General features: G+C 45.3%; 1 protein-coding gene across 1 annotated transcript in view; it reads left to right on the top strand.

Annotated features, from left to right (window-relative positions):
• The window catches only part of PBRM1 (polybromo 1), a 90,568-nt gene that overhangs the window by 45,125 nt on the left and 20,616 nt on the right, over positions 1 to 24,827 (top strand). The window contains 19 exon segments of the mRNA XM_040408786.1: positions 6,627 to 6,727; positions 13,147 to 13,422; positions 14,349 to 14,403; positions 14,815 to 14,920; positions 16,814 to 16,840; positions 16,843 to 17,151; positions 17,154 to 17,357; positions 17,360 to 17,386; positions 17,389 to 17,452; positions 18,018 to 18,229; positions 19,169 to 19,249; positions 19,252 to 19,289; positions 19,292 to 19,344; positions 20,193 to 20,298; positions 20,430 to 20,502; positions 20,505 to 20,533; positions 20,536 to 20,629; positions 20,632 to 20,687; positions 23,963 to 24,108. Coding sequence (XP_040264720.1) covers positions 6,627 to 6,727; positions 13,147 to 13,422; positions 14,349 to 14,403; positions 14,815 to 14,920; positions 16,814 to 16,840; positions 16,843 to 17,151; positions 17,154 to 17,357; positions 17,360 to 17,386; positions 17,389 to 17,452; positions 18,018 to 18,229; positions 19,169 to 19,249; positions 19,252 to 19,289; positions 19,292 to 19,344; positions 20,193 to 20,298; positions 20,430 to 20,502; positions 20,505 to 20,533; positions 20,536 to 20,629; positions 20,632 to 20,687; positions 23,963 to 24,108 — 2,057 coding nt within the window.

Raw genomic sequence — 24,827 nt, 5'->3', positions numbered from 1 at the left:
ACGACCACCCTGCAATCCATCAATGGTGGCCACGCTTGCACACTACAGGAAAAAGTTCTGGCATCTCTAGTGGCTGGGACTGTGGGAGCGCACATAGGCTGGTGCGTTTTTTCTATAGTGTACAAGCATGGCCACCGCTGATGGATTGCAGGGTGGTCGTAACCATGGAAACAAGCATTGTATAATGTCATGGGAAAATGAATCTAGCCAGCAAAGGAAGCAATATGGACAATCACAATACATTAGCAATGTGGATAATAACAATACATTAGTAAGTGCCTTGTATTAACTTTCTCACTTAAAAGTGATGATCCGTATACATACATTTTGCATGAAGCGGGGTTACTCAGGCAGGACGCTCCATGTCTGGGCGTCACTCGTGCACAGTGTGTATAGGAAATAAGCATGATAACCCCAGGGGACCAGGAGGTCTAGTGCTACCAGCGGACCAACAATGCTATACACGGCAGGGCTTCCATCTAGCATTTTTTTCAGCAGCATAATGCTCACCGACACACGGCAAAGGTTTCCCAGGAATGTCTCCACCCGATTCCAACACTTCCTTGGCTGCCAGGTTGCCAGATTATCACTAACTGATCATTTAGGGGAACAGCTGTGATGCCAGCTTCAGCAACTTACAGTATGAGTGTGCAGGATCTAGAGGCTCAGCTGCAACATGTGTGGACAAATAATGTGCATTATTATTTTTTGTTTTGTCAGTGAGTGTACCTGACCTCATCTTCACTTTATTCTTGAATCTTCTTGAACATCCCCAATTTCCTTCTTTCTATCTTTGAATATAATCTTCCTGCATTTGTTTCCCTACACCCTAAACTCCTTCTAGGGATCAACCGATTATCGGGAGTTACTGATATTATCGGCCGATATTCATGATATTCAAAGTTATCGGCATCTAACCTTGCCGATAATGCGTCCTGCGCGCTATCACAGAACATGAGTGCACCCCCCTCCCCAGTATTAAAATCATGGGGGGCTCCTCTTCATTGGTGGCAGTGGCAGCTTCTGATCGGAGCCCCAGCTGTGTAATCCTGGGGCTCCGATCGGTTACCAGCCAGGTAAAGAAGCCGGACGGCACTCGCTGTGTGCACGGGAATGGAGCGGACTCCAACGTTTAACTTCTAAGGAATCCCAGCAGCTGTGTCTTTTAAAGGGGTTCTGCACTTTCATTTAACTGATAATCTATCCTCTGGATAGATCATCAGCATCTGATCGGCGGGGGTCCGACACCCGGGACCCCCGCCGATCAGCTGTTTGAGAAGGCAGCGGCGGGGTCTTCTCACTGTTTACCGCCGGCCTACTGACGTCACGACTAGTATCAACTAGCGTGGGGGGGGGGGGCTAAGCTCTGTACACTTGAATATTTTCTCAGCATGTCCTACAATCAGCTGATTGTTGGACATACTGAGAAAATATTACAATAAAAGAATATATCTTTAAATACACAGCTGCTGGGATTCCTTATATGTTAAACCATGGCAGCCAGGACGCTACTGAAGCCCTGGCTGCCATGGTAAGCTTTCTGCTGCCATGTGTACAAAGCACAGGGCAGCATTGAGATTGTGAAGTCCTATTCACCCTATGAGGCCAATAGAGCTCTATTAGGGTGAATACGAGAAGGGATTAAAAGATTCCAGGTTCTAGCCCCTAAGGCCTCTTTCACACGGGCGTCGCGGATTTGGGCCGGATAAGATGCGGGTGCGTCGTGGGAAAATGCACGGAAAAATCTTGCAAGTGCGAAACATTTTAATGCGTTTTGCACACGCGTGAGAAAAATCGGCATGTTTGGTACCCGGACTTCTTCACAGAAGTTCGGTGTTGTGTAGATTTTATTATTTTCCCTTATAACCTGTTTATAAGGGGAAATAATAGCATTCTTGATACAGAATGCTAAGTAAAATAGTGATGGAGGGGTTAAAAAAAATTATTTAGCTCACCCTTATCCACTTGTTCGCGCAGCCCGGCTTCTCTTCTGTCTTCTTCTTTGCTGTCCAGGAGGAAAAGGACCTGTGGTGACGTCACTGCGCTCATTACATGGTCCATCACATGATCCATCACAATGGTGATGGATCATGTGATGGACCATGTGGTGAGCGCAGTGACGTCACCACAGGTCCTTTTCCTCAAAGAAGAAGACAGAAGAGAAGCCGGGCTGCGCGAACAAGTGGACAAGGGTCCATTCACACGTCCGTGTGTGTTTTGTGGATCCACGGATCCGCAAAACACGGACATCGGCGATGTGCGTTCCACATTTTGCGGACCGCACATCGCCGGCACTTAATAGAAAATGCCTAATCTTGTCCGCAATTCCGGACAAGAATAGGACATGTTCTATTTTTTTCGGGAACCGAAGTGCGGATCTGCAATTCTGGATCTGGGCAGCAGATCGTGCGGCCCCATAGAAATGAATGGGTCCGCAATTCCGTTCCGCAAAATGCGGAACAGAATTGCGGATTTGTGAATGGACCCAGTTAAATTATTTTAAAAAATATATATTGTTTAACCCCTCCATCACTATTTTACTGACCATGTTATAAGGGAAAATAATAATGATCGGGTCTCCATCCCGATCATCTCCTAGCAACCATGCGTGAAAATCGCACCGCATCCGCACTTGCTTCTGGATGCTTGCGATTTTCACGCAGCCCTATTCACTTCTACGGGGCCTGCGTTGTGTGAAAAACGCACAAAATAGAGCATGCTGCTATTTTCACGCAACGCACAAGTGATGCGTGAAAATCACCGCTCATGTGCACAGCCCATAGAAATGAATGCGTCCGGATTCAGTGCGGGTGTAATGCGTTCACTTCACGCATTGCACCCGCGCGGAAATCTCGTCCGTGTGAAAGAGGCCTAAGGGGAAAAAAAAAACACCAAAATATTAGGTGTAAATCACCCCCTTTTCCAATTTTATATATAAACAATAAATAAATAAATATCACGTATTGCCACGTCCGAAAAGTCCAAACTATTAAAATAATATTATTTTTTTTAAATCTCCTATGTGCTGAACACCGTAACAGATTTTTTTTTTTTTTTTCAAAGATGAAAATGCACAGAATATCAGTATAAGTTATCGGCCTGAATGTTCACAGGTTATCAGTATCGGCTCTAAAAAATCTATATCAGTCGATCCCTAACTCTTTCAGCTCAGATACTCCCACAATCATGCAGAAACCTCTAAAACTAGAAGGGAGTGTCTCAGAGTTAAAATAAAACACCAGTAGCAAATGTAATAAAATAAAGCACACAGTACTTGGCCCTAAAAGAATGCAAGAAACCAAAAAATGCACAAAAGAAAAAAAAAACATCCCAAAGTTCTCTCTTCTATTGAATTGATCATGTTTGGTCACAGCTTACAAGTAAGGCCTCTTTCACACGACCGTTGTGTGCACCCGTGGCCGTTGTGCCGTTTTCCGTTTTTTTTCGCGGACCTATTGACTTTCAATGGGTCCGTGGAAAAAACGGAAAATGCACCGTTTTGCAGCCGCATCCGAGATCCGTGTTTCCTGGCCGTGAAAAAAATATGACCTGTCCTATTTTTTTCACGGCCAACGGTTCACGGACCCATTCAAGTCAATGGGTCCGTGAAAGAACATGGATGCACACAAGATTGGCATCAGTGTCCGTCATCCGTGGCCGTAGGTTACTTTTTATACAGACGGATCCGAAGATCCGTCTGCATAAAAGCTTTTTCATAGCTGAGTTTTCACTTCGTGAAAACTCAGAACCGACAGTATATTCTAACACAGAGGCGTCCCCATGGTGATGGGGACGCTTCTAGTTAGAATACACTACAAACTGTGTACAAGACTGCCCCCTGCTGCCTGGCAGCACCCGATCTCTTACAGGGGGCCGTGATCAGCACAATTAACCCCTTCAGGTGCTGCACCTGAAGGGGTTAATTGTACTATCATATCCCCCTGTAAGAGATCAGGGCTGCCAGACAGCAGGGGGCAGACCCTCCCCCCCTCCCCAGTTTGAATATCATTGGTGGCCAGTGCGGCCCCCCCCCCTCTATTGTGATAATAGGTTGGTGGCCAGTCCGTATTCCCCCCCCCCTCCCTCTATTGTAATTATTCGTTGGTGGCACAGTGTGTGCCCCCCCCCCCTCCCTCCCTCTATTGTAATAATTCGTTGGTGGCACAGTGTGCGCCCCCCATCGGCCCCCCCTCCCTCTATAGCATTAGCAACATTGGTGGCCAGTGTGCGGCCTCCCATCTCCCCCCCCCCCCCCCCCCCCCCATCATTGGTGGCAGCGGAGTTCCGATCGGAGTCCCAGTTTAATCGCTGGGGCTCCGATCGGTAACCGTGGCAACCAGGACGCTACTACAGTCCAGGTTGCCATGGTTACTTAGCATACTTAGCAATAGTAGAAGATTCATACTTACCTGCTGGTGGCTGCTGCGATGTTCGTGTCCGGCCGGGAGCTTCACCTACTGGTAAGTGACAGGTCTGTGCGGCGCATTGCTAAATGAACTGTCACTTACCAGTAGGAGGAGCTCCCGGCCGGACACAGACATCGCAGCTCCCAGGTAAGTATGAATCTTTTACTATTGTACTATTGCTAGTAACCCGCTGCCACCAATGATCGGGTAGGGGGGGGGCACCTGAGGGGTTAATTGTGCTGATCACGGCCCCCTGTAAGAGATCGGATGCTGCTAGGCAGCAGGGGGCAGTCATGTACACAGTTTGTAGTATATTCTAACTAGAAGCGTCCCCATCACCATGGGAACGCCTCTGTGTTAGAATATACTGTCGGAAATGAGGTTTCACGATCTAACTCATATCCGACAGTATATTCTAACATAGAGGCGTTCCCATGGTGATGGGGACGCTTCAAGTTAAAATATACCATCGGATTGGAGAAAACTCCGATCCGATGGTATAAAAGGGTATCCAGACTTTACATTGAAAGTCAATGGGGACGGATCCGTTTGAAATGGCACCATATTGTGTCAACGTCAAACTGATCCGTCCCCATTGACTTGCATTGTAATTCAGGACGGATCCGTTTGGCTCCGCACGGCCAGGCGGACACCAAAACGACTTTTTTTTTATGTCCGTGGATCCTCCAAAAATCAAGGAAGACCCACGGACGAAAAAACGGTCACGGATCACGGAAAAACGGAACCCCGTTTTGCGGACCGTGAAAATATACTGTCGTGTGCAATAAGCCTAAAATGTAGAATTATCTAATGAACATGTCGAAGGAGCTCAGCCATGCCAACCTCTCCTTTGTCTGACCTATAAGGTCTCATGCACACGGCTGTTGCCCGGGCGTGGCCGTATTGCGGGTCGCAAACAGCGGGTCCGCAATACACGGGCGCGGCCGTGTCCACCACGGATGCGGACCTATTCACTTGGAAGCACTACGGAGTGCTTCTGTGGGGTTTCTCTCCATGCCTCCGCACCGCTAAAAACTTGTGCATGCGCAGTAGGGCTTCACATCACTATGCTAGGCGGAAACTTCCGCCTAGCAATGAGCCCGGTGATGTCACCGGCACAGATGGGCGGTCTGTATCGCTGTTTTAGAGGCGGGTACCAGCTGAAGAGCTGGGTTTACATGCAGCGATCACCTGTACAATATAAGAACGAGGGATAACTATTGCGTTCGCTCGTCATCATACAGCAGCGCTGTTTCCCGAAAGCAGATTGCTGTTTAGACCGCACAATCTGCTGCCCAGAAGCCATGATTTGTGGTGCCTGCAGGAACGACAGGATCACCCGATGAGCGAGCGCTTCGCACGTTCATCGTGTGATCTGCTGCATCTTTAGACGGCAGATTGACGGGAACGAGCGTTCGCAGGAACAATCGTTCCCAATAATCTGCCCGATTATCTGGGTGTCTAATCCCAGCTTTATTGTGCTTCAGTGATGCAGACAGACACTTATGACCTGGCTATCTGCATTAGAATCGCTCCCTTTGCTGGATACCAGGTGAGCTCGAGCTGTCTAGTGCAGTATTTCTTTTGTAGGTGTTCAATATTAAAGGGTTCAGGAACCTTGGAGGAAATGGGAGAAGTGACTTGTTTGTCCGTACCTAGGTGTGCACGCCAAGAACTTTACCCTAGTGCCCAGCAGCGGTGTGCGGCGTCCAGGTGGCTTCTGCTCCCTGTGGACACACGGCTGGTGGACAGGCTTTCTGTTTGATACTTCAGCATAGTAATGGTTGAAGAGCTCTGGGTATCATGGACTGGACTATAAATGGTTGTGTGCTGGTGCCATTAATTCACATATATTCTATGCGGTATCATTTTATATATATATCTATACGTTTTGGTATAAAATTGGCCATTTTTGAACCCTACCTATTTTTTAAGCCACCAGGCCTCGTCAGAAGAGGCCTTTTTATGGCTTTGCCTGCAGCTGGAGGAGAGGCACACCGCACACAATACAGTATTTGATGACAAATGTGAGGCACGGCTGCGTCTGATGAAATGTAAATGTTCCTGAGCCGCTGTATCACAGATCCGTGACTCTTTTAATATTTATACACTGACACCAGTTGTAGAGTGAAACCGATCTATGCAGCTGTTTAATATTCATGTATTCTGGGAACGCTTGGCAGAGCGAGGCTGACTCTGGAGATTTGTTCTTTATTTCAGGCTAAAAAGAAAGAGCTGGCTCGCAGAGACCTCGATATAGAGGACGGAGACAGCATGATTTCCTCCGCCACATCTGACACCGGCAGCGCAAAGAGGAAGAGGTAAACGTTTCGCTCAGCTGGAATTCCCAGCGTCTTTGTATCCATTGTCATCCGGTTTTTGTAGCACGGAGGCCAGTGCCTGTACTCAATTGTGCTGGATGTGGATCCTTTATGCTCGTATAAGGGGGGGGGTGACACTGCTGGTAGGATTATGCTCCATGATGACCGGTAGTTGGGATCTAGTGCAAAGTAATAGGGGTGCAGTGGGACCTCTTAATTCTAGAACGTCTTATACGCGGAACGCAACATGGCAGCGGACATTTCGATGGATATTTCACGTAGGCCGCGAGTCGTCTGGGAATTGTCCTAATGGACGAGGTGTTCCCCTGTATACTAGTTCACACATCTGTCCTTGCGGCTAGCAGAACATTGTGCAGTCCTCGTGAGAAGATGATTTGCATGAAAATTTGCTTTGATTTTATCATTAGCCAAATACATGAGTCACATTGTTACCATGGTCACACGTTTTTGGCATTTGAGCTCTTCTTATTGGTGTGCGCGCGTTCTAGGAGTTAAAGCGGTGGGCGCTAAGTTCACTCTCCAGACATCTCCCCGAACTGCTGATCAGAACACTGTCATTTACTGGTGACTACTTGAACTAAGGCTACATGCACACGACTGTATGCGTTTTGCGGTCCGCAAATTGCGGATCCGCAAAAAAAAAAAAAACAGATGCCATCCGTTTTATTTTTTTGTGGATCCATTGTAACAATGCCTAAAAAGGACAAGAATTGGACATGTTCTATTTTTTTTTTTGTGCGGGGCTACAGAACGGACATACTGATGTGGACAGCACATGGAAACAAACAACGTTCGTGTGCATGTAGCCTAAGGCCGCAAGCACACTGCCGTTGTGCGGCCGCTCCGTGCATTGGGTCCCCAATGCATAGGCAACATCCGTGCAGCGGGCCGGACCCATTCAACTTGAATAGGTCCGTGGTCTGTCCGTACCGCAAAAAAATATGACATGTCATATTTATTTGCGGTGCGGAACAACGGAAAGAAACACCACAGAAGCGCTCCGTAGTGCTTCCAGTGTTCCGTTCCGTGACTCTGTTCCGCATCTCCGGAATTGCGGAGCCATTCAAGTGAATGTGTCTGCATCTGTAATGCGGGGTGCACACGGCCGGCCGCCGTGGATTGCTGACCGGCCATTTGCGGGCTGCAATACGGCCACGGCCGCACAACGGCCGTGTGCATGAGGCCTAATAGTGAGGGGTGAGGGAATCCCCACACCATGATGGGTGCTGGGACTGATAAAATCCACATGTCTATAGGAAAAAAAAATTATAGTAATTCTACTTCCCATTTAGGTAAGGGATCCTGTCTAGCGGGAAAAATCTTTAAATAGGGGTTGTCCTATTTTTATTTTATTTTTTATTAGATTTTTTTAAACCAACACCAAGATCTAAATACTTTTGTAATTGCATATAATTAAAGGGGTTTTCCAATACTTAGACACTTAGCCATGTCCAGTCCTCAGGATAGGTCAGTACTAGATTGGTTGACCAACAGCCGTCTACTCTACCAATCAGCTGTTGCTGGCATCCACTGCCGACGAGATCCGTACAGTGGATGGGAATGCTCCATCTACTGCGTAGCTTCCAGCGCTGCTTACGTTTACTTGGATGCTTGTGCTTAACACTCTGTTCACTGTATAGATGACCGGTGGGGGTTCCTGGTGGCAGATGCCTGCCAATATGATATTGATGATTTATCCTGAGGATATGCCATCAAAATCCTAGTACTGGAAAACCCCTTTCAAATTTTAGTGTAGCCAATGACTTATTCAATGAGATTTCTCTATATAGAGCCACTTGTTTGCTCTTTTCCTTATTTCATAGTCCACCTCAGTAACATCGCAGAGGTGGTCGCACATGCTCCCTTCCATCCTTCAACTGCCACCACTACTGATGGAAGCTCTGTCAGTTACATGGAGAGAGCTGCAGTGAAAGGACACGTTCCCGGAGCTGCAGTGAAAGGACACGTTCCCGGAGCTGCAGTGAAAGGACACGTTCCCGGAGCTGCAGTGAAAGGACACGTTCCCGGAGCTGCAGTGAAAGGACACGTTCCCGGAGCTGCAGTGAAAGGACTCGTTCCCGGAGCTGCAGTGAAAGGACACGTTCCCGGAGCTGCAGTGAAAGGACACGTTCCCGGAGCTGCAGTGAAAGGACACGTTCCCGGAGCTGCAGTGAAAGGACACGTTCCCGGAGCTGCAGTGAAAGGACTCGTTCCCGGAGCTGCAGTGAAAGGACTCGTTCCCGGAGCTGCAGTGAAAGGACACGTTCCCGGAGCTGCAGTGAAAGGACACGTTCCCGGAGCTGCAGTGAAAGGACACGTTCCCGGAGCTGCAGTGAAAGGACACGTTCCCGGAGCTGCAGTGAAAGGACACGTTCCCGGAGCTGCAGTGAAAGGACACGTTCCCGGAGCTGCAGTGAAAGGACACGTTCCCGGAGCTGCAGTCTGAAATAAATGTAGTAGAGCAATTGGGTAATGAATAAGGAGATCCATGTGAGGTACAGGCTGGTTCTGCCATGTACTATATGATGTCTGATTTTCTTTTTGTTTACATTAATCACATAATAACCTCTTTAAGGGAAAATATAGAGAATATAATGACTTCATTGAAAGTGAATTGCAGATGTATGCAACTATATGACGTGTATTGGGCTTCACATCTAACATATACATTGGGAAAATTCTCCCTGAATGTACACAAAGCAGAGACGCAAACAGGGTGTGAACAGGGCTTTACGTTGGTGGCCATCTGTAAACTGGACTGCCCATATATTCCCAGAATGTAGTCTACACCAGAGCCCCTCTAAGATTCTCTTCACCCCTTAAAGTGTTTCACAGCCCTGTGTCCTTGGTACCGAAGGGTTCTCTGGCAAAACCTTTTACCTTACCTGCATGGACATTTCTTCAGCTTCCACAAGAATCCACGGCGTGGACAGAACTTTGTAGCAAGTCTAAACTGTTGAATGCTGTCTCTGCTTTGATATTGGTTGTGTCTGATCGTGGCATGCACATGGTGGATACAGCAGTATCGGAGAGACTGAGAAGAGTGCGCATTGTATGTTCATTTCTGGGGTGATAGGAGTGACTGATTCATGTAGGAATGGATTCCTCAGGCTGAGGGCTCATACACACGACCGTGGTTTGGTTCCGCATCCGAGCTGCATTTTTTGCGGCTCGGGTGCGGAGCCGTTCACTTCATTGGGGCTGCAAGAGATGCAGACAGCACTCTGTGTGCTGTCCGCATCCGTAGCTCTGTTCCTTGGCCACGAGAAAATTATAGATCATGTCCTATTGTCCGTTTTGCGGACAAGAATAGGTATTTCTATAATGGGCCGCCTGTTCCGTTCCGCAAATTGCGGAAGGCACACTGGCGGCATCCGTGTTTTGCGGCCCGCAAAACACTGCACGGTCGTGTGAATGAGCCCTGAGAAAAATGTTTGTTAGCCGGCGCTCCGTGAGTGTCGCTGCCTCTTCATAGGCTTTGTGACAATACCGTACATCAGTCACATGGCCTAGTTGCAACTCATTCAACCCATTCAAGCCTGGGGGGCTGGGCTGCAATACTAAGCACTACCACTATACGATGTACTGGAAAGCTGCTGGGAGCCGGCTGAGGATAGGTCAGAGGGGTAGTCCAAGTTATTTTTTATTGATGACCTATCCTCAGGATCGGTGGGGGTCCGACACCCTGCACCCCCGCCGATCAGTTGTTTGGTAAGAAGGCCGTGTTGTTTACCTGCTCACCGTCGCATCCGCAGTGGTGAGCAGGTGTGATTACTCCTAAGCCGTCCCATTCATTTCAATGGGATGGCTCGTTCCTATACACTCCTCTCATAGTGTGGTAAGATGCCCTATGAGAGGAGCACCTGCATGTTAGGCTACTTTCACACTAGCAGCAGGACGGATCCAACAGGCTGTTCACCCTGTCGGATCCGTCCTGCCGCTATTTCGCCGTGCCACCGGACCGCCGCTCCGTCCCCATTGACTATAATGGGGATGAGGCGGAGCTCCGGCGCAGTACGGCGAAAGGCCTCCTGACTAAAAGTACTGCATGTCTGACTTTTTAGTCCGGCGACCTCTCACCGCGAACTGCCGTGCTGTGCCGGAGCTCCGCCCCCGTCCCCATTATAGTCAATGGGGACGGAGCGGTGGCGCGGCGAAATAGCGGCAGGACGGATCCGACAGGGTAAACAGCCTGTCTGATCCGTTCTGCCGCTAGTGTGAAAGTACCCTTAGAACCAATAAGTAGAACTGGGCAATAGACCCCAATACTGTCCAGTTCTCTGCATCGGATCCACTTCTAATCCGAGGCGGTCACGCGTTTGTTTCAGATGAATCTGGTGCCGCAGAGTCACCGGGTTCTAATAAAACAGATAAATTGATCATGGGCAGTGGTGTCCAGTGTTTCATATGATGTGACCAAGTCATTTCTGCTCCTGCAGCTCCATAGCAGTCAGATACGATCCAGTCCTTTGAGGTCTTATTCAGTTTATTTGGCGGTTTGATCGTCTAGCTGTGACCTGTAATATCTGCCTGGGGGGGCGAGCGTCCTCCCGTATGTCACTGTGCAGCAGTAAGGAAACCAATCATTGCTAATTTCCCTGCAAGATTTTGAAGCTTCTGCTGTATTTTTAGCACATTTATCTGGAAAGGGATGTTGGATGTGATTTTTATATTTATTTTTTTCTATTTGATTGCTTTCCCTACAGCTGCGGGGAAAAGTCACTGGGAGATGAGACAATGCATTTTACCTTTTATATATGAAAATCTCAGTTTAGTGCTTTTGTTGTCTTTTGGGGTATTTTATGGCATTGGTATAGTTGAAGTATAAATACATTCTGCATCTATTAGCATCTGAATTGCTTTTTTACATTATTCTGTTCCATCAGATCTGGGATACACATGTTTCTATTGTCATCCATTCACTATGATGTTAAAAAAATAATAATACAGAAAGCTCCTTTGCATCGTGTATCTATTGATTTTGATGGAAAGACAGGGGGGAGATTTATCAAGATATGCGCTTTCTGTACCGGTCTTGGTATCCCCTGTGCTCCCTGAGGATGCGCCTAACTTAAAGGGAACCTGTCACCGGGATTTTGCGTATAGAGCTGAGGACATGGGTTGCTAGATGGCCACTAGCACATCCGCCATACCCAATCCCCATAGCTCTGTGTGCTTCTATTGTGTAAAAAAACCGATTTGTTACATATGCAAATTACCCTGAGATGAGTCAGAGCTTGAAAATATGACTCTTCTCTGGTCAGACAAGTAAGATATGACTCTTTTATGTTAATTTGCATATGGATATAGTTTTTTTTACACAATAAAAGCACACAGAGCTATGGGGACTGGGTATTGCGGATGTGCTAGCGGCCATCTAGCAACCCATGTCCTCAGCTCTATACACAAAATCCAGGTGACAGGTTCCCTTTAAGACGGGGCATAGACCTAGTCACAAATTAGGCGCATCCTCCTGCGGTCCGTGCTCCTAACCAGATATCCACGAGAGCTTAGAGGTGCCTTCGATTTCTGGCTTCATTTACGCCAGATAACTGGTGTAAATGGCAATACATTTGTTGGGACAGCTGGCTATGCCCCCTTGCCATGCCCCCTTTCAGAAAAGTGGTGAGGGTGGCAAAAAAGTGAGATGTACCATTTTTTTTTTTTAAGTTTCGCTAGCAGCCTTTTTGTGGTACCTGTTAAAAAAAAAATCATACTCGCCTGTTCCCCGCCACACTGTCCATCTCCATGGCCCCATTCAGTGGTCTTCTGGTTCCTGTCCTGTAAACTTCTGGATAGATCACATAGATGGTCACATCCACCACTGACTGGCCTCTGCTTTGACATGGGGCAAATGACCTGTTTCAGCGGCTGCAACAGGCTGCTAACAAAAGTGAAAGTCCAAAAAGCTAGACAAGCCCTTTTATTCCAGTCCTTTTATATTGATGGCCTCTCCTCAGTGCTGTAAGTTTTGGCGTAGACTATCATTGGCGCAACTCAAGCCATGATAATCGGCTACACGTCAACAGTTGTCACACAAAAGTCCTGCAACAATTTTTATAATGATAGTCTATGGTGTCGCACTGCGACTCGGCAGTCACAAAAAATCCATCCAAGTGCGACACCATTGTTGCAGTGTCGCACGACACATGTTGCAGTGTAGTTGTACCCTATGTGTCACACAACTAATTGTCGTGGGACACATGTCGCCATGTACCCCTAGCCTAAAAGTGATGGCGCAGCGTAGCGATACATCGTGACTTTTTAAGATGGGAAAACTTCTGGAATGCTTTAAATTGTAAAACCCCCAAGCCTTGACTTGTTTTCCTATGGGCCGTATTTGCACGGCTATCTGAATGTTTCACCCTTGTGGTAACAATCATCTTCATTATATGCAGCAAGAAAAACGTTCGGAAACAGAGGATGAAGATTCTGTTCAACGCGGTCCTAGAGGCCCGGGAGACTATTAGCAATCGTCGCCTTTGTGAACTTTTCATGTTTAAACCATCTAAAAAAGACTACCCAGATTATTATAAGATTATCCTGGAACCCATGGACTTAAAAACGATCGAACACAATATCCGCACTGACAAATATGCCACAGAGGACGCCATGATGGACGACATGAAGCTGATGTTCCGGAACGCCTGGCACTATAATGAAGAAGCTCACAGGTAAGATGGTCTCAGACACGATAATAGAGGGAAAACTTTTCCTAGAACACACCTCCGACACTGTCCTATGAGTGCTGACAATTAGTACCCAACCTACTGACAAGAGGAATGTAACGCAAGTTGTCCGTTTATTTGTATCCTTCCCGAGAGGAATTGCAGACCAGTAGCACAGCACAGAGCTCTAAAGGCCCCTTTGCGTACAGGCAGTGTTTGCTAAACTGTTAAAAAGGATCTGTCTGCAGGATCAACCCTACGAATCCAGGCATACTACACGGTAGGGTTGACCCATGCTATCTGCCTTGGTTGCAATAAAGGAAAGAGAAGAAGCGCAGTGGGTAGAACCGCAAGGACACAGGGCAGACACGGTGCCAAATGGATGCCAATTTTTATGGGTTGTGCAAGAGGCACAACACCCTGCAGGGCTTTGAAATATATCTGTTCCGGGCTGCTGCATGCACTTGATCCGAACCCATGGCTGGGCCTGATGCAGTAGAGTATAGAAGAAGGTACTTCGGCACTGCTCACTACAGTGACACAGAAGGATGGTTTCAACAGGTTTATCGAGATGTGAACAATGCGTTTCGAAGCCAAACAAGCCCTTTATCAGGCACGGGATTTGAACCTGAAGAAGGGGCCTGTTCAGCCCTGAAACGTGTTGTTCTAATCTTAAAGAAGTCGTTGAAACGATCCTTCTATGCCTCTGTACTGAGCACTGTGGTACCGTCGTCTATCCTCAGAAAATCGGCTGCGGCCTCCCAGGAAAACAAATGCAGTCTTTTGTTCTTGGAAACCCCACAGCTATCATTTTAATCGCGCTACCTGGCGGCATGTCTGGTTTAGTAGGGTTGATCCTGGTGACAATAGAAAGGAAAGCTGACCAGTCGCAAAGTACATATTCTAAAGTGAAGATTACCCTTTAATACAAGGATAGTCATGACCAATCCCTTTAAGTGGCAGTTTTTCATAATTTTTGGAGAAGAGGTGAGATGACTTTCAATCTGAAATAGAAGGTCGTAAAAAATATGACTTTGCTAATGACATCTAAGTGCATTGCTCTGGGCATATTATATGCATCACACCCATATATTTCAATTACTTGTTGTGCGACCATAAAATTCTGTAGAACAGCGTGTGAAAGCCGAGCTACCGCAGCATGGTCGCTGCCAAGGAGACAAGTTATTGCTCTCTCTGCAAATGTGGAATAAAAAAAAATCTACGTGTATTTTACACTGACACTGGAGCAATTGTGCAGAAGGCTCTCTGCTTGTACAGAGCATGTCCCCAGGAAGGTCATGTGCTGTGGTCAAGTAGGTTTTCCATTTCTGTGGTGCAGTGATTATTGGCTTTCTGATCTGAAGTACGAGGCAGTAAATGCTCTTAATGCCATGTTAGGTCTACAACGATGCTCACGTTTTGGAGAAGATCCTCAAGGAGAAAAGGAAAGAGCTTGGTACTTTGCCAGATGACGACGATGTGGCTTCACCGAAGCTCAAGCTAAGTAAGTGATTTGTGTCTTTGTGCCTGTGTGGGGAAGCAGAGGAGCCACGTAGAGGTAGAAGGGCCTCCTGAAATAAAAGCAGTTGAAAGGGGTTCTCCGGGATTTACATATCCATGACCTATCCCGAGAATAGGCGATCAATATGAGATCAGTGGGGGTCCGGCCTTCCGCCGATCAGCTGATACGAAGAGGCTGCGGCACTAAGTGAGTGCTTAGGCCTCTTCCTATGCCATGTGACTTCACGTACATAGGTTACATAGCCTAAGCACAAGCTGAGTCGCATTCTAGTGAGCTGAGCTGCAATACCAAGCACAGCCACTATCCGGGTATAGCGCTGTGCTTGGTCAGCTGCAAGGAGGTTGCAGTGCTCACTGGAGCAATGTGGCCTCCTCAAACAGGGTGTCATAAGTCAATCTGATATTGATGACCTATCCTGAGGATAGGTCATCAATATGTAAATCCCAGAGAACCCCTTTAAGTTTGGGGCTTCTGACAGATTATACCATGGTCTCCGTCTCCCAGAGTATAGTAGCTACAGTTCTTGGTGCATTATTAACCCCCTTCCATCTACCATGGTAGTACTGGTAAATAAAACCCCCACATGTATTCTGGCATATGCCTGGTGTAAATGCTGTGGCTTTATGGCTGTATTTCCATATTACTGAGAAGCAATGATGCGGCATCCCTAAAGGTGTTGTCCAACCCTTTGCAAGTGATGGCCAATCCTCAGGATAGGTCACCACTATATGGTCACCGGAGGTCCGACAGCCGTGCGCTTATCAGTGGTTCTCAGTAGCTCTGTTGCCAAAACTACAGTCGTGGTCAAAGGGTTTGACAATTTTGGTTTTCACAAAGTTTGCTGTTTCAGTTTTTATGGTGGCAATTTGCATTAACTCCAGATTATTATAAAGAGCAATTAGATAAACTTGCAATTAAGTGTAAATTAATTCCTTGCCATGAAAATTAAAGGGTTGTTCACTTTATTTATATTGTTGACCTATCCTGGGATAGGTCATCAATATCAGATTGGCGGGGGTCGACACCCCCGCCGATCAACTGTTTGAAGGAAGGCCGCACTCATAATAGCGCTGCGTTCTCTTCATTGTTTACCCTGCTCGCCGTCGCAATCGCAGCGGTGAGCAGGTGTAATTACACCTAAGCCGTCCCATTCAGTTCAATGGGACGGCTCTCTAGTAGTCACTTGAATGGGAAGGAGCTGTCCCAGAGAAGTGAATGGACAGCTTAGGTGTACTTACACCTGCTCGCCACAGCGTTTCGATGGCGAGACAGTCACTGATGTTCCCACAGAGGTAAATTTGTGATCAGCTTCTTCTATAAGTAGGGATTGACCGCAGTGGAAAACCCCTAAATGGTTGTCCAACTCTTTGAAAGCGATGGCCTATCTTCAGGATGGACTATTTACTATCTGATCAGCCAGGATCAGATACCCCCTGCGCCTCTACAGATCAGAGCTCACTTTCCCTACAGCGCCACCATAGGGGATATTAAGCATTACACATTGCCCATTCATATATAGTAGGCTGTCTGTATATTCAGGAGAGGACGGGTCCTCCAGAGCGAGAGACGCTCTTTGTAACTACTCTTCGATTTGGCCCATGAGCAGAGAATACCTAAACGGTGCATCCGCTCTTAGTCGGTCAGAATTCTCTTACAGGATGTATGAACTTGGTTTTATAAACCCAGAAAACCCCTTGAAGGTCATATGCCAAAATCTGAGGGTTACTTTTTATTCAATTGTATTCCAAAGTTTTTCTGTGTGTAGTATATTTTTTCTTTTTTTTACTGCACTGATAATGTACAGTCTATAAGATCTAGTGTGTGTGTAAGAAAAAACTTTCCTTCCCCAAAATGTAAAAAGGTTTCTTTATTTAGGTAGAAAAAGTGGAATATCTCCAAAGAAACCAAATATCTGAGCCCCATGCAGCTAAAACTGAATGAAGTGTATGAAGCCGTAAAGAATTACACAGATAAGCGTGGCAGACGTCTCAGCGCCATCTTTCTGCGTCTTCCTTCCCGCTCCGAGCTCCCAGACTACTATGTGACCATCAAAAAGCCCATCGACATGGAAAAGATCCGGAGTCACATAATGGCCAACAAGTACCAAGACATAGATGCCATGTTCGAGGACTTTGTCATCATGTTCAATAACGCATGCACTTACAATGAGCCAGAGTCCTTAATTTACAAGGATGCTTTGGTTCTTCATAAGGTGTACTGGAGACCCGTAGAGATATTGAAGGCGATGAGGATTCCCATGTTCCTAATGTAACTTTGCTCATCCAGGACCTCATACACATCTGTTTTGTGTCCATGATGAGCCATCAGGATGATGAAGGAAGATGTTATAGTGATTCTCTGGCTGAAATTCCTCTGCAGTTGATCTAAATTCCAAAGAGGCCTCCTCTGACATTTGAGATTATCGAAAGAACGTGGAAAACAATCGCTATCGAGACTCGACCTTTTCCAGGAGCACAGGTTTGAGGTTCTGGAAAGAGCACGGCGAATGAATAGGTAAATGCGGTCAGATTTTTTTTTTAAATATATATATATATAATTGATCATATCTTTCCTGGGTATTTATGTTAGGGCAGTCGCTTTCTTTAGCATGTTGGCAAACAGATTGTCCACAATCTTATAATAATTCTAAAATAAATTACTATTTTACATGTATGTGGAATCTAAAAAAGACAATCCAGTGAGGAGTTGTGTCATTTATTTACAAAGTATAGCTCCACCTGGTGTTCAAAGTGTATAGCAGTCTGCACATCCTCCTAATGAGCGGAGTGCGGTCTCCTCACAGCCAGGTCTCTGCGTATGGACCCTCTGTACGCTGCAGCTGATAGACATAGCTTTCTGTCAAGGAAAGAGCAAAGCCTCTTGCAAACAGCACAGGCAGGGAAAGTAAGAAGGGACTATATTGTCAGCTGCCAGAGGTAGAAGGAGGACTGATCCTCCCAGAGCCCATCCACAGCAGCACAAGTTAGCGGGCAAAAAATGGAAGCAAAAAGATAATTTTAATGCTAAAAAAACTAAACTAGTCTTCAATGTGCTTATGAGCTTCTTATTTTCTACGAAGGACGGACTCTGAAATCTACGAGGACTCTGTCGAGCTTCAACAGTTCTTTATTAAGATACGAGATGAACTTTGCAAGAATGGCGAGATCCTCCTTTCTCCAGCCTTGAGCTATACTACCAAGCACCTGCACAATGATGTCGAAAAAGAGAGAAGGAGAAAGCTACCTAAAGAACTAGAAGAAGACAAAGTCAAAAGAGAGGAAGAGAAAAAAGGTATGTACATCTTCGTGGTGGGGGTAAGGTCGTCCAGAACTTCCTCATTGATGACCTGCTCCCATCTCAGCACACCTGGGTCCCAATCTTGGCACGCTTGGGAATCAACTGTTTCAGATGCACCCATCACCAGAACCAGGCATCAGAACTACACCATTCTATCCGCTTTGTGGTGCCAGGCCTGGTTACTGCAGTGCTGCTCACATTCACTTGAATGGAGCAGCGCTTAGTAACCGGACTCGGTCGATACACAGTCTTTCTATGGAGCCATTGCCAGTATTGAGCGGTAAAGGGTTATCCTGTTAATTGAAAATTGCCACATGCCAGAAAATAAACCACTTTCCTGGTGTTGGTATACACATCTGCAGTGGGAACGTGTTGTGGTGGCCGCAGTCATTCCCTTGCCTCAATCAGTGGTCTCCGTGCTGTGTACCACTGAAGCCAGTGAATGGCTGCAGCAGTCACATGCCAAATACCTCTATCCACCGCTGCAGCCTTTTATACGGTGCTGAAATGACTAGGAAAAATAGATGAATATAGAATTATTATTATTTTATGCCGTTTACTGCATAGGACACATTTTCAGTTAACTCAGACAAGCCCTTTAAGTTTACTAAGGGCCTGTAAAGGGCAGTTTTTACAACTATTTTGCCAGGAAAACCAAGAAGGAATTATGAACTGTAAGTGCATATTTTAGTCCAAGTCTTCTGTGCTGACCGCACGCCGCTCTGTCTCAAAAAATGGACAATGATGAGAGGCATGTGATGCCACCAGTCCATCAGCGCCTCCTAGGTAAAATGCACTGCGTCTGCACTACTTGGGTTCCTGACATCTGAGAAAACACAATGTAACAAGTACCTGTTAGAACCATCTACAGGTTTAACATACCTTCATGTTATCTCTGTTCATTAAAATTTTATTTTTTCCTTCCTCGTTAAGAAGCTGAGAAGAGTGAAGATCCCGGAGGAGTTTCTGGTCAGTCTGGACAATACCGAACCTACAGCCAAGACTGCAGTTTTCAAGAACAGCATTACATGTTGGGGATTATGTGTATGTGGATTACCTGCAGAGGCAAACCTCCTCCACACATTGTCCTTTATTGAGCGCCTCTGGAGGACAATGCAGGTACTGATATCAGTCTTGACTTTCCTTTACTATGAACAACAAGGGAACATGAACACGGTAGCAAGCTCCATACTCCATGGTTTATTTTCAGAATGAAAACACAGGTAGTAACACATAAACCGTAGTAAGTAAAACATTTGTGCTTCCTATAGACATTAGACAGCTTTCAGCTTAAAGGGGTTGTCCTGCCATTGATATTGATGACCTATGTCCTTTCTCAGAGTCGTATTCTTTCTGCTGCAGCTCTCTCCTTATAACAGCTCTGTGGGAGTGTCCTTTTTCAGTGGGCTGTGTCTTTTCCGCTGCAGATCTCTCCTGTAACTGCCACACAGTCTCTAACAGTAGATACGGCCGGTGGCAGTCGAAGGAGCATGTGCGACCACCTCAGTATGTGGACGTGCACAATACTATACAGATTACACACCAGAGGCCACCATTATAATGAAAACAGAATTTCTCACAACTGGAGTGTTTTTGTAACAAAAAGTAAATTACCAAAGTAAGTTTTTCATGCTGAATAATATTCAAATGACATTTAATGCAGCACAATCCCTTTAAATTCTTAAAAGGACATTAAAAAAGCATGGGGTTTAAAAAAATATATATATATATATATTTAGTACAATAAATAATGGCTACCCTTTTCACTAGTAAAATGCATTTTAAGTACAACTGTGAACAAGTGACAATTTGCTTCTTTTTTTTTGTTGCTAAATTTAGCCATAAAATAGAAAAAGATATAACAAAATATATTTTTTCTTTTTTTTTTGCAGGTGAGAAGTGGTTGTACGGCTGTTGGTTCTATCGTCCCAAGGAAACGTTTCACCTCGCCACTCGTAAATTCCTACAGAAGGAAGTCTTTCAAGAGTGACTACTATAACAAGGTCCCTGTAAATAAAATCCTTGGCAAGTTGTGTGATGTTTGTGAAGGTAAGAATTACTTCTCCTTCATCTGGCCTCTTGATAAGCAGCGTCCCCTTGTGACATCCACAAGCTGGTGTCTGCTTTTATGCTTGCAACCAATTATTGCCATCTGTTGAATTGTGCTCATTTCTAATCCACAGGAAGACTTCAAAATTTGGCCCCGAAAAACTTTCGAGATGAGGATGTGTATGTATGTGAATCTAGGTATTCTGCCAAAACCAAATCCTTAAGAAGATTAAGTTATGGACCATGCCCGGTCAGGTTCAGTGCGCTTCAGGCCCAGAGAAATACCTCTGCCCGTTGTGAGAGTGGCTTCAGTGTTTGCACATAAAGATAAGGTAGACGAGATGCAGCCTCAGAAAACATGGAGGACACAAAGGATGAGGATATCACACTCTGTCTGGAAAAGGTTTGCTCATACTTCTTTTACGATGCTGCACTATTACGGCTGATTCACAAGTCCACATTCCTGACTTGAGTCAAGTAACTGATTTTAATAATTTGTATTACTTTTATTTCCACCAGTCTGTAGAAAAGCGTCACATAATTCAGTGTAAGCCAAAGAGATTCACTTCCACAGCAGTTTTTGCCTGCAGTTTAGCTAGGATGACCTAGATAGGTTTCACACACTGTGGGGCACATTTATTAACAAAGCCCTAAACTGGAGGTGGATCCTCCCAAGTTATGAAAAGACATAACTTCGGCGCATCCAGCGCCAGTTCTAAATGTAAGACAGCTTCTGAGCGGTCTTACATGTAGGCCTCTTTCACACGGGCGACATTTCCGCGCGGGTGCAATGCGTGAGGTGAACGCACTGAATCCGGACCCATTCATTTTTTATGGGGCTGTGCACTTGAGCGGTGATTTTCACGCATCGCTTGTGCGTTGCGTGAAAATCGCAGCATGCTCTATATTGTGCACGCAACGCAGGCCCCATAGAAGTGAAAATCGCAAGCAAGTGCAGATGCGGTGCGATTTTCACGCATGGTTATTAGGAGATGATCGGGATGGGGATCCAATCATTATTATTTTCCCTTATAACATGGTTATAAGGGAAAATAATAGCATTCTTACTACCGAATGCTTAGTAAAATGGGGATGAAGGGGTTAAAAATAAATAATTTAACTCACCTCATCCACTTGTTCGCGCAGCCCCGGCTTCTCTTCTGTCTTCTTCTTTCATGACAGGAGGAAAAGGACCTGTGGTGACGTCACTGCGCTCATCACATGGTCCATCACATGATCCGTCACCATGAGCACTACTGTGAGCAGATGTTTGTCGATAGGAAATTATGAAAGTCTTTACACACAGCATAGTTGTGTGTTTTGTTGGGGTTTGTGTTTTTCTGCTGGGGCTTTGTTGAATGCTCAGATCTACTTTGAGAATGAAAATGCTGGTTCCCATCGGAAACATTGGGCTGTGGATTTGCCAGTTTTCATACACACCAAAATCCATGTGAAATTAAAGCAGTGTAAACATACCCTTAGGCTACCTGCTCACAGTGCGGATTTGTAAAATCCTCTTGAAATCCACACCAAAGCCACATAAACAACGCACATAAATCTGCACTATTGATTGCGTTAGTACTGTTTTTGGTACGTTTTTTTCCTGTTTGTTAACAATCTCATTTGCAGTTACCTTTAGCGGCGATTTTCACGCATCACTCGTGCGTTGCGTGAAAATCGCAGCATGCTCTATACTGTGCTTTTTTCACGCAACGCAGGCCCCATAGAAGTAAATGGGGCTGCGTGAAAATCGCAAGCATCCGCAAGCAAGTGCAGATGCGGTGCGATTTTCAAGCATGGTTGCTAAGATGAAAGTCTATTCACTGTATTATTTCCCCTTATAACATGGTTATAAGGGAAAATAATAGCATTCTTTAATACAGAATGCTTAGTAGAAGGTCAATTGAGGGTTAAAAAAAATAAAAATAAATTAACTCGCCTCCTCCAATTGATCACGTAGTTGCCGATCTCTTCTTACTTCTTTAATCATGAGCTACCGGCTAAAGGACCTGTGGTGACGTCACATCACATGGTCCATCACTGTGGTGATTGGACCATGTGATGAGCTCAGTAACATCACCACAGGTCCTGAAGAAAGAACAGGGGATCGGCAGCTACGCGATCAATTGGAGGAGGTGAGTTAATTTTTTTCTATTATTTAACCCTCAATTGACCTTCTATTAAGCATTCTGTATTAAAGAATGCTATTATTTTCCCTTATAACCAGTTATAAGGGAAAATAATTACATCTACACAACCTTGAACCCAAACCTGAACTTCAGTGAAGAAGTTCGGGTCTGGGTACACATTCAGTTTTTTATCACGCGCGTGCAAAACGCATTGCACCTGCGCAATAAAAAACTGAACAACGGAACGCAATCACAGTCAAAACTGACTGGAAATTGCGTACCTACTCGCGCGGGTTAGCCGCAATGCACCCGGGACGCATCCTGAGCCAAAACGTGACGCCCGTGTGAACCCAGCCTTAGAGTGTTTAAGTGGTTATTTTTGATTCAGCTTTTTGTGCCTAAGTCAGAATGGGTTTAAAAGAACTGGGAAATATAAAAGAAGGACTAATACACTCCCTGCTGGATCCATTCCTGGTTTTGGCTCCAAAAACTCCATTGAAAACTGATTTGGCTTTTTACAAAAGACAAGGGGCCAGATTTATCATTAGCTCAAGTCAAAATAATGTGAGTGAAAAAGCTGCAAATTTGCAACTTTTATTGGCTCTGCGCTATGTTCGCCATTTTTCTGAAAGTGGGCGTGTTTCTTATGTAAATTAATCTCTAGAAAGATTACTATTGCGACAATTAAAAAAGTCGCAAAAATTGCGCAATTTCACTCCAGCGAGGACCATGCTTATCTTATGCGCCTTTTTATAGAACATGCGACTTTTTCGTAAGACGTGCGACTTTGTAAAGCCGCTTACTGAAGGATAAACTGCTACTGTCAAACCACATTTATCACAGTATTAAAGGACCATTAATAATCTGACTTGGCCAAAAGTGACTTTGGACATATGTAAAAGTGGAGTAAGATGTAAGTGTAATGATAAATCTGGCCCAAGGGTGTAAAAACACACTTGGACTTCTAAACTTCACTGCTTTATTTGCCTTCCTTTTAGCTACTGTATAAGGGTACTTTCACACTAGCGTTTTTCTTTTCCGGTATGAGTTCCGTCACAGGGGCTCAATACTGTAAAAAACTGATCAGTTTTATCCTAATGCATTCTGAATGGAGAGCATTCCGTATGCATCAGTTCAGTCCCTCTTACGTTTTTTGGCCGGAGAAAATACTGCAGCATGCATTGAAATGCATTAATGCCGGATCCGGCCCCAAGTGTTCTGGAAAAACTGATTCGGTTTTGCGGTCTGCGCATGCGCAGACCTTTAAAAATGAGGAAAAAAAAATAATGGATCCTTTTTTCTGGATGACAACCGGAAAGACCGATCCGGTATTGCAATGCATTTGTGAGACAGATCCGGATCCGTCTCACAAATGCATCTGTTTGCGTCCGGATTGCCGCATCGGCATGCAGTTCTGGCGACGGGGACTGCCTGCCGGAATCCTCTGCCGCAAGTGTGAAAGTACCCTAATATAAGTCAGTTAATTGCTATATCTATAAACAACCATCCATATATACATTGTTGAATCAAATGTTTATTTTCTCTCTAGGAAAAAGAAGATGTACCTGTTGATATGCCCAATGGGGAACCTGGGTGCTATTATTATGAGCAGCTTCGGTACAATGACATGTGGCTGAAGGTTGGAGACTGTGTATTTATCAAGTCACATGGATTAGTTAGGCCAAGAGTGGGCAGGTAAGAAATGTCTGTGCTAGCAGTGATGCATAAAGTGAATAAAATATCCATTGGTGTAGTTTTCTCTGCTGTACCAAACTTTTTTTTATTAATCAAAGTAAAGGGTTTATTGACCATATAAAATATAGAAAAGTACCTGAATGTCTGAATTCTTCCAAATAATGACATCTTAGATAAGAAGTAGTTATTTTTCATTATCATTATCTTGGCTAGTTCTGTGATGCACCTTTTGTTTGATGCTGCCAGGGCTTGCTGTGGAATTGCTATGTAAAGAACTGCAACTCTCTTGATTCCTCTTCCCCCTTACCCCTCTCACTGACTTTTACAGCTGCCTGCCCCTCTATTATAAGGTGTACAATCACTAACACTGCGTTATCTGCTGCCAAGCATGTGCAACATGATCCCTCCTGACACAGGGACACAGTGAAAATAAATGTGATGTCCCAAACTGTAGAGAGATAGGAGATAACCACATGTTCATTGTATGGGGCATTACACAAGCAGAAGCACAGTCATATGGCTATGTAAGACTGGCTTACAGAAGCATCCCGACTATAGTCAGTACATGTGTACGTAATCATTTTTAAAGCTTAAAAATCTTTGCAATGAAATGAAAAATAAATGTCAGAATAGACCTAGCATATATCAAAAACATTGCTACACCTGACCACATAAGAGTTCCAAAGTGAATTACAAAACATTTTCATATCGAGTGGTAG

This window comes from Bufo bufo, chromosome 9, assembly GCF_905171765.1.
Source record: "Bufo bufo chromosome 9, aBufBuf1.1, whole genome shotgun sequence".
Taxonomy (NCBI): Eukaryota; Metazoa; Chordata; class Amphibia; order Anura; family Bufonidae; genus Bufo; species Bufo bufo.
This window is presented reverse-complemented; position numbering and strand designations above follow the sequence as displayed.